This window comes from Brachionichthys hirsutus, chromosome 4 (genome assembly GCF_040956055.1).
Source record: "Brachionichthys hirsutus isolate HB-005 chromosome 4, CSIRO-AGI_Bhir_v1, whole genome shotgun sequence".
Classification (NCBI taxonomy): Eukaryota; Metazoa; Chordata; class Actinopteri; order Lophiiformes; family Brachionichthyidae; genus Brachionichthys; species Brachionichthys hirsutus.
In genome coordinates, this window is record NC_090900.1 from 1,601,500 (window position 1) to 1,610,018 (window position 8,519).

The window sequence follows — 8,519 nt, forward strand, 5'->3', positions numbered from 1 at the left end:
GTGAAAATATTCACAGAGCCTGTCCTACACATAGATGTAGAGCGCATAAAATAATAATATTAATAAAAACGTTTAGTGATTAAAAATCTTCTGCGCTTCATTCGCGCTTTTATTTTGAAGGTGCAAACAGGATATTGGTGATCTTTAAATGACGCGCGTCCAGATTTCCAGGGATCTGAACTCTGGAGCCCAAATTAAGAAGACATCGCTGGGCCGGCTGAGTTCGGTAAGACCGGCCTGCTGCTGCTTCTTTCTTTCTTTCTTTCTTTCTTTCTTTCTTTCTTCTTCTTTCTTTCTTCTTTCTTCTGTTAATCCTGACGAGGAGGATTCGCGTCTGAAACTTGGAGAGGTTTCCCCGCAGCCGGTTGATCCTCCAGATCTCGCGGCCGCGAGTTGTTCGGTTCTGTGAGAACCTGGAACCCTTTGATCTCACCATTGATCTCACCTCGTTTAGTTTTTTCTAGCGGAACCCCGCCCCCCCCCCCCCCCCATCGCTGTGCATCTCATGCACTTTGTTTGTTTGTTTGTTGTGTTTTGCACCCACAGCTGGAATCGGGATTCTTGGGTTTTAAGGCTGCTCCGGATTCGAAAGCAGATTCTTTCTGTTGTTTTTGTTTAACAACTTTTCACTGTCGGCAGAATCTAAAGAAAAAAAGATCCACCATAATATAAATGTATTTTATGTATTTGGCTTATGGTAATAAAAACACAGTTAAAGTACCGTCCCCCCCCCCCCCCCCCCCCCCAGTTGATCAATAGTTACTGGACCTTCTTGTGATCGAGTCATCCTGATGATGACGATGGTGAAAGTTCTTCTCAACTCTGTCCTTTCTCGGTTCTTTCGCGCGTCTTCATCGCAGGTTTACAGGAGACCTGGCTGAGCCCCCCCCCCAGGATGAAGGTGGGCGTTCTTCAGTGGCTCCGCCCTTTTCCCTACACCTGTGCTCAACGCCCCAGCCTTTCCGACTTAATGCTTTTCATTCTCTCCTGCTCCTTCCTGGACTCTGCTTCGGCCGGCCCCCGTGTCCTTCCTCCCTCCCGGTCCTCTCCTCCTCATCCTCTTCATCCTCCCTCCTGCCCCTCTCCTCTTCATCTCCTCATCCTCCCTCCATTACACCATTCACTACTCTGGTCAGAGTGCATTGCTGCTGCTGGGTTGGTTGCAAAAGGCCGTTTCCTCTCCTTCCTCCTCCTCCTCCTCCTCGTGTGTCACCTCCTACGGTTATCTGGGTCAGGGGAGGGGAGGGGAGCATTCCCCAGCGTGGCCCCCCCATCATCAGCTTTGGGGGCTACTGTACAGAGACTCTTATCGCTCCTCGTTCAGTTCAGGGACAGAAAATGTGCCTGCAGTGAAGAAAATAATTAAATTCTGCCAATAAATATTAGCAAAGTTAAATTAAGAGGAAACAACATTCATAAATGTGAAGCCAGAAGGTCGACCGTTTCTCCTGGCGATGAAAAGAAAGAAAAAGAAACTTCTGCTTCAATATGTCGAATGGAAAGTTTAAAGATGTATTTTTTTAATCCCGCAGCTTCCGAATCTGATCTGGAATATCCGACGTAAAGTAAGCGACAGAAATCCACTTCCGGTGTTTCTGGTCTCTGGATTCCGTCCCGTCGTCTTGTTCTGTCACCCGGAGCGTCGCTCCCTGTCAGCAGGAGTCCTCCTTTTACATCGGTATTCCCTGGATCAAACGCGATTAACCCTTAAGGGCTTTTCAACCTCTGGCGACATTCGGATGATGTCATCAGGCCTACTCCGCCACCCAATCGGCTGCAGGTGGAGGCGTGTACGGGCTGCTCAGGTGCATCAGGTTGTTTTCACATGTGTGTCCCATTCCTTTGTCTTGCAGGCAGTAAGAGCTTTGCAGCACATTGGTCCCCGTCTTGGCCTTGACAATAGCCATGATGAATGGGAGGTGGGGGGGGGGGGGGGGGGGGCGGGGCACGGTGGCATCTCTTTGTGTTCGCGTTCGTTTAGCCACTGATCTCCACGGCGGCGACTTGAATTGTTTTAATTCCGATTAATGGAAGCTGGAAGGAGACGACGCGTCCTCCGGGGGGGGGGGGGGGGGGAGCCTGGCATCGCTTCGCCCAGGAAGGGACGGGAGGTCGTGCAGCCCGGGTAAAGAGGAGGGAGGGGTGTGGTGTCATTTGTTTCTCCCTCTTCCTATTGGGCACTGGGGAGAAAGTGGGTGAGAGGTTGGGGGGGGGGGGGGGGGTCGAGGAGGGGATTGAATGAGCTTTATTCACTGGGATTGAATTCTCCTCCTGGCGTTGGGAGGTTTCCGGGAGAACTTCTTGTCTTTTGAACGTTTGTTTTGAGGTTATTTGCGGTTCTCACGTTGCGATGTGAACAATGCCCCCCCCCCCCCACTGTACCCGTCCCGGATCTCTGTCTGCTGAATCCCAGGATGATACAGCATGACTGCGAGTAACCTCGCTGCCATGGTGCCATCCAGCCAAATCAGTATTGCTTCCTGCCCCCCCCCCCCCCCTGTATACAATACAGAAACTCAGGCCCTTTCTTTGCTCCTTTCTTCAGCGCCAGGTCCGGCCTGTTGCTCGCCGCGCAGCTTCTAAACCAGAATGTTCTCTCTGACTTTTTTTTTTGATCATGCAGATTCAGATTCCTCCCGTGTGAACATCTACGGATTGATCCGCCTTCGTGCACATATTACGTATTATATCACATGATTTGGCACCAGAGACCCGAGTAAAGCGACGTCATCGTGGCCGTTAAACACCGGATGAACGGGATTCTTAAATTCATCTCGTCTGGAAGCTGTTTGGTTTTTCCTGTCGCCGCTTGTGATGTGTGTGTCACAGGAAGACGTTGACAGAAACCGATTTTACACATCTAAACCCGCCGACAGGTGCATTGATGGGAAAAGGAGTTGCACAAATGTGTTTCACAGCTCCTCAGAAAGCAAAACATCATCTGATAAAGTCAGAAATACCAGCTGAAGCCTTTTAGGTGCGAGAATGACACGAACCTTCAGGCGTGGCGTCGGAAGAAGCGAAGCTGTCAGACCTCCTCTTCCTCCTCCTCCTCTTCCTCGCTGGTAAAGGTGACACGTGAAGGAGACGAGTTTTGACAAGTTCCCAGAATCTGTGGAGTTTAAAGGCAGTTGGTTCTGAGTGTGTGTGGGTTCAGTACCGATCCAGACGCAGCAGAAGAATCTAGATTTGACGGTTTCTCGTCAATTGATGCTGCGTTACAGCAACGTTATTGATTGATATCGGGTTTCCTATGATTGCTAGTTAATCAATAATAAATATGAACTGGTGACCTCACCCAGTGGCAGCTGGGATAGGCTCCGCCCCCTGCAGAAGATGATTGGGTGGATATTTATTGTTTCTGAACGTTTTAAATGCAGGCTGCTTGCTCTGCTGTGGCGCCCCCTGCAGGACCGGAAGCGCACCGCTATATGTGTGACACAAGTGCGCCGTTTGAACCTCTCCTCTGTTTAATGGGTGTCTCTCTTCCTGCCCTCAGCGATGCCTGTCCCGGAGTGGCTACGGTCACTTCGCTCCAGCGCCGGACTGAAAGGCTCTGAATTGGAGTACCTCTGGAGCCTCGTCCCGTCTCTGCCTTCCTCCCTCTCGCTGTCTCCCTCCTCTCTGCTGGGCTTGGGAGCGCTGGCCTCCTTCACTGCGTACTGGCTGGTGACCCGTCCTCGCCCCATGCGCCCCCTGTGACCTCCAGGCCCAGTCCGTGGCAGTGAACGTGAGTCGACGGCGGCGCTGAGAGACTCGTGTGATCGGCTTCATATTCAGAGCGTTTCTTCTGCTGCAGGGAGATCCCAGCTGCAGGCGGTCGGCTCTTCTTCCAGACGACTCGCTGCTGGAGTTCTACTACGACGACACCAGGACGGCGTACGACATGTTCCAGAGAGGCCTGAGGATCGCAGGTGGGAGGCGACGGGTTACTCGCACATTTTATATTTGTCTAATGAGAACAGGACAATCAGAGAATGCTTTCCGGGTTGTATTGATGCACCTTCTGTTCCTCAGGAAGCGGCCCGTGCCTCGGCTCCAGAAAGCCGGGCCAGCCCTACGAGTGGATCCCCTAACTGAGGTCTGGCGTCTCCCGTTCAGCCCTCCAGTCATCGGGACGTTTGTGTCCTCTGTCACTCTTTGCGACCCTTTGCTGCGTCTCTGCCTCCCCAGGTGGCAGAGAGGGCTCAGATCCTGGGTCCGGGCTGCTGGCTAAAGGCTGCCGGCCGAACCCAGATCAGTTTGTCGGGATATTTGCACAAAACAGACCAGAGGTGCGTGAACTCGCAATAAATTACGATTTACACCAAAATTTTGACCCCAATCTGAACGCTCAACAAATGTTTGTGACATTTAGCTGATGACATCACCTCCTCGGCAGACGTAAAGCTGTATGGAAGTAAACTAAATATGAAGCGAGCTAACGGTGTGGCTTTGTCTCCCCCTGCTGGCGGCAGTGGGTCATTGCAGAGCTGGCCTGCTACACCTACTCCATGGCGGTGGTGCCTCTGTATGACACTCTGGGGGTGGAGGCCATGGAGCACATCCTCAATCTGGGTGAGAAAACATGCATGAAGAAAAGAAGACGTGGTTAAAAACAACAACAACAACCGCAGACTGCAAAACAAACAAAACGTGTTATATGAATGAATTTTAAAGTGCTTTTTAACATTCATTCATTCATAAGCAGCATTAATTATCGCGTACGGCCGCGTCTCCTTTCCTCAGCGGAGATCTCGCTGGTTCTCTGCGACCGGGAGGAGAAGGCGGCGTCTTTGCTGGAGATCAAGGAGAGGAGCGCCACGCTGAGGCTCTCCTGCCTCGTCCTCTTCGCCGACTTCGGCGCCGCCTTCGTGGAGAGGGCGAGGCGCTGCGGGGTGGAGGTTTTGAAACTGGAGCAGCTCATGGTGAGCAGGGTGGAAGTACCGAATCCCTCTAATGCTGGCTTGTTTAAGAGCCCCCCCCCCCCTCTTTAATTTAGTCATCGACGCTGATGTGTAAATTGTCATGCACGACTCCTCTCTGTCCACATCTTAGGAGCTGGGAAGGCAGAACCTCAAAGATCCTGTGGTGAGTCGACTGGCACCGGTAAACAGCTGATCCCCCTCTAAGTGCTCGGATGACAGTTGTATAGCTGCTCGCGTCCCATAAGAGATCATTAACACTCACTCGTTAACATGGCTTTAATTAAAACCGGAGGAAGCTTGATGTCTTGTTCTCATTTTTCATCGCTGCAGCCCCCCCAGCCCCAGGATCTGGCCGTGGTTTGCTTCACCAGCGGAACCACAGGTACCGTCTGATTTAATCTGTGTCCTCCAGCGCCCACTAACGACCTCCCTTTATGCCACTGCTGTAGTTTCCCTTTGCTGCGCCGGGCACTGCACTAATGTCTTGTTTATTTATCCAGGGAAGCCCAAGGGAGCCATGATCACCCACGGCAACATCGCCTCCAACACTTCCTCTGTCATTAAGATCCTGGAGGTCCGTCTACACTTCCGCCTCCTCGTGTAATTGAGAACAGCCTCGGAGCTTAGCATCACTTCCCATCTGCCCCTCTCCCTGCTGCGCCTAATGCTATGATTAATACGCTGTTCGATTGCCCCTGTCGCTGCGTGGCCACTTTATCTAATCCCCCCCCCCCACCCCCGTGTAAAGCTTCTGCTGTCTAACCCGAGAGATGCTCATTTTCACTCTCCGTTTCCTCCCAGGGTTCGTTTGTGATCCGAGAGGAAGACGTGTCCATCTCTTACCTGCCGCTTGCCCACATGTTCGAGAGGATGATTGAGGTAGACTATCCTCTTCTCGGACTTCTCTTTTAGGCTTTAAAGCCCTAAATGAAAGCCCGTTTGTGCCACAGGTGTCCATGTTCTGCCACGGGGCCCGAGTGGGCTTCTACCAGGGCGACGTCTCGCTCCTGACCGATGACATAAAGACCCTCAAACCCACCTTCTTTCCCGTTGTTCCTCGTTTACTCAACCGCATCTACGACAAGGTCTTTAAAACGGAGCGAATCGCGCCGGTTGCCGCGGCAGCGATGCCGTCCTTCCAGACTTAAGCGTGTTTTTGTGCATTTCCTGCACAGATCCTGGGTTCTGTGAACTCTCCTTTGCGCCGGGCTTTGCTTCACTACGCCGTGAGGAGGAAGCAGGCGGAGCTGAGCAGCGGCGTCGTGCGCAACAACAGCCTGTGGGACAAACTGGTGTTCAACAGGATCCAGGTCAGCTCCTGTTCCGCTTCAACCTGGATCAGTTACCGCGGCAAAGAAAGGAAAGGAAAGACCCGGAAGAGGTTCACGCGATCGGCCGCATTCGTTTGGTCGTTTTGAGAGATGGCTAGTAAAGTCTGGCGTTTCTGAAATTTGAACGTTTTAGCCAAAAGCCTGAGAAATAATAACCAATTTCCAAATCTGAATTCCGAGGAGCGTGCCGGTCCTGCGGGAATGTTTCGGAGAAGCAGCGACTTGGTGTGGTCAGATGGGAAAATCCAGCACGCCATGCTTTTACCACCCGTCTTACACTGAGCCTCCGCTAAAGCCGCCGCTAAAACACACGACAGGTCATACAGGAAGATTTACAACCCAAGCTGGAGTTAACGCTCTCACCGGGAGACCCTCTGAGTTACGACCAAAATGCTGCTTTCTTCAAGGAATCGCTTCTCCGGAGGAAATTCTGAGAAAAGTCTTGATTTTTTTCTCTCCGAAATTCCCCGTGATGTTAAGAAGTTATTCTCTGGCCTTTGGAGAGTCGTTAGGAGGAAGACTTTGGGGACTTTCTGCAGGAGAAAGAGAAACATTTGAAGAAGCGTATTATTGTGTGCGTACCTTGTGTCTCAGGCCAGCTTAGGAGGCAACCTGCGGTTTGTCCTGACTGCTTCGGCGCCCATCTCCCCCACGGTGCTGTCCTTCCTCAGAGCCACCCTGGGGTGTCTGATCTTCGAGGGCTACGGTCAGACCGAATGCACCGCGGGCTGCACCTTCTCGATGCCGGGAGATTGGACCGCAGGTACCACGCCGCCCGATTCCAGGCCGTCTTCCTTGCATTGCCGTCGTCTAACAGCCGCGTGCGGACTTGTTTTCATCAGGTCACGTTGGGGCCCCCCTGCCCTGTACTATGGTGAAGCTGGTCGACATCCCTGACATGAAGTACTATGCTAAGAATGGAGACGGAGAAGTGAGCTTGCCTTCAGATAAGCTCTTTTAAAGACTAAGATCTTTTTCCATATTCTTCAAGCATGTATCGATATTACATTTTAAAACCTAGACATAATATATCTTCTAATATTTCAAATACTGAAGCATTTTTGGTTCGGATGAGTAACGGTAGATGAAACTCTTGTTTCTAATCTTAAATACAGAACTCTGAAACCCACAAACGATGTCCCAGAGACATTGGTGATGTCATCATCTCCTTTTTTTAGATCTGCATTCGCGGCCCCAGTGTGTTCAGAGGTTACCTGAGGGACCCGGAGAAGACGTCGGAGGCCCTGGACGAGGACGGCTGGCTGCACAGTGGCGACGTGGGCCAGTGGCTTCCGGTACCATTCCTCGCCGTCCACTGATCTGTCTCCGTCTTTTAGTCCTCCTGTAAGTGAGCGACCGTACTTCCTTCCATCAGAATGGGACGCTGCGCATCATCGACAGGAAGAAGCACATCTTCAAGCTGTCGCAGGGCGAGTACATCGCTCCGGAGAAGATAGAAAACGTCTACCTGCGGAGCATCCCGGTGCTGCAGGTGTTCGTGCACGGAGACGGTTTACAGGTACGCTAAACCGCATGTTCGATTAGATTCAAAGCGTCTCCCATGGCGTGCGGTTAACGTTTCACTTCTCCCAGTCTTTCCTCATCGGCATAGTCGTACCCGACCCCGAGGTGTTCGTTGATTGGGCTAAAGAGCGAGGGATCGTTGGATCCCATGAAGAGCTGTGCCAGAATCCCGTGAGTAATAACCCCCCCCGTTTCAAACCTTTACTGGAAACGCGATCCTGAGACATGTGGTCCCCACAGGACGTGAAGGAGGCCGTGCTGGAGGACATGAAATCCGTGGGGAAGGACGCAGGGCTCAAGTCGTTTGAACAAGTGAGGAGTTTCTGTTTTGGTTCACATTTGCGAGCCTCCTAACCCTGACACCCCCCCCCCCATCTCTCCTTTCAGGTGAAGGACCTTCACTTGCACCCGGAGATGTTTAGCATCACCAACGGCCTCCTCACCCCCACGCTGAAGAGCAGACGCGCCGACATCCGGCGAGTCTTTCAGGATCAAATAACCAGCATGTACAGCAAGACGGCCTTTTGAACAGGACGCCATTAATCCAGGCGTTCAGAACTGGGAGAAATGGGAAGAGGAACATCCAGCGGTGCCTTTTAGCAAAAAATGCTACAGGATATATTTTTGGACTATTTGTATTTTACTTCGACGAAGTTTAAATCCACGTACGCCTCTTTGACATGTTTAATGTATGAGACTCGCTAATTCTGCGCTGAAAGGGTTAATGACAAACGGTCATTTAGGCGTAGAGGGAAGA

General features: G+C 51.8%; 2 protein-coding genes across 2 annotated transcripts in view; both read left to right on the forward strand.

Annotated features, from left to right (window-relative positions):
- Positions 1 to 1,860, forward strand: part of prkg1l (protein kinase cGMP-dependent 1, like) — a 7,113-nt gene extending 5,253 nt beyond the window's left edge. The window contains exons 16-18 of the mRNA XM_068760752.1: positions 1,660 to 1,678; positions 1,753 to 1,805; positions 1,854 to 1,860. Of these exons, the coding sequence (XP_068616853.1) occupies positions 1,660 to 1,678; positions 1,753 to 1,805; positions 1,854 to 1,860 (79 nt within the window). The remainder of the gene's footprint in view (positions 1 to 1,659; positions 1,679 to 1,752; positions 1,806 to 1,853) is intronic.
- A 1,641-nt stretch (positions 1,861 to 3,501) lies between these two features.
- On the forward strand, positions 3,502 to 8,479 carry acsl2 (acyl-CoA synthetase long chain family member 2). Its single transcript, XM_068761023.1, is given in 21 exon segments — positions 3,502 to 3,692; positions 3,694 to 3,730; positions 3,800 to 3,914; positions 4,018 to 4,075; positions 4,167 to 4,192; positions 4,195 to 4,274; positions 4,458 to 4,557; positions 4,729 to 4,907; positions 5,038 to 5,070; positions 5,238 to 5,289; positions 5,408 to 5,481; positions 5,709 to 5,786; positions 5,858 to 5,992; positions 6,083 to 6,217; positions 6,833 to 7,001; positions 7,081 to 7,169; positions 7,417 to 7,533; positions 7,614 to 7,757; positions 7,832 to 7,933; positions 8,003 to 8,074; positions 8,150 to 8,479. Coding segments are annotated over 21 exon segments (2,127 nt in total). The 3' UTR covers positions 8,291 to 8,479.
- Positions 8,480 to 8,519: the final 40 nt, after the last annotated feature.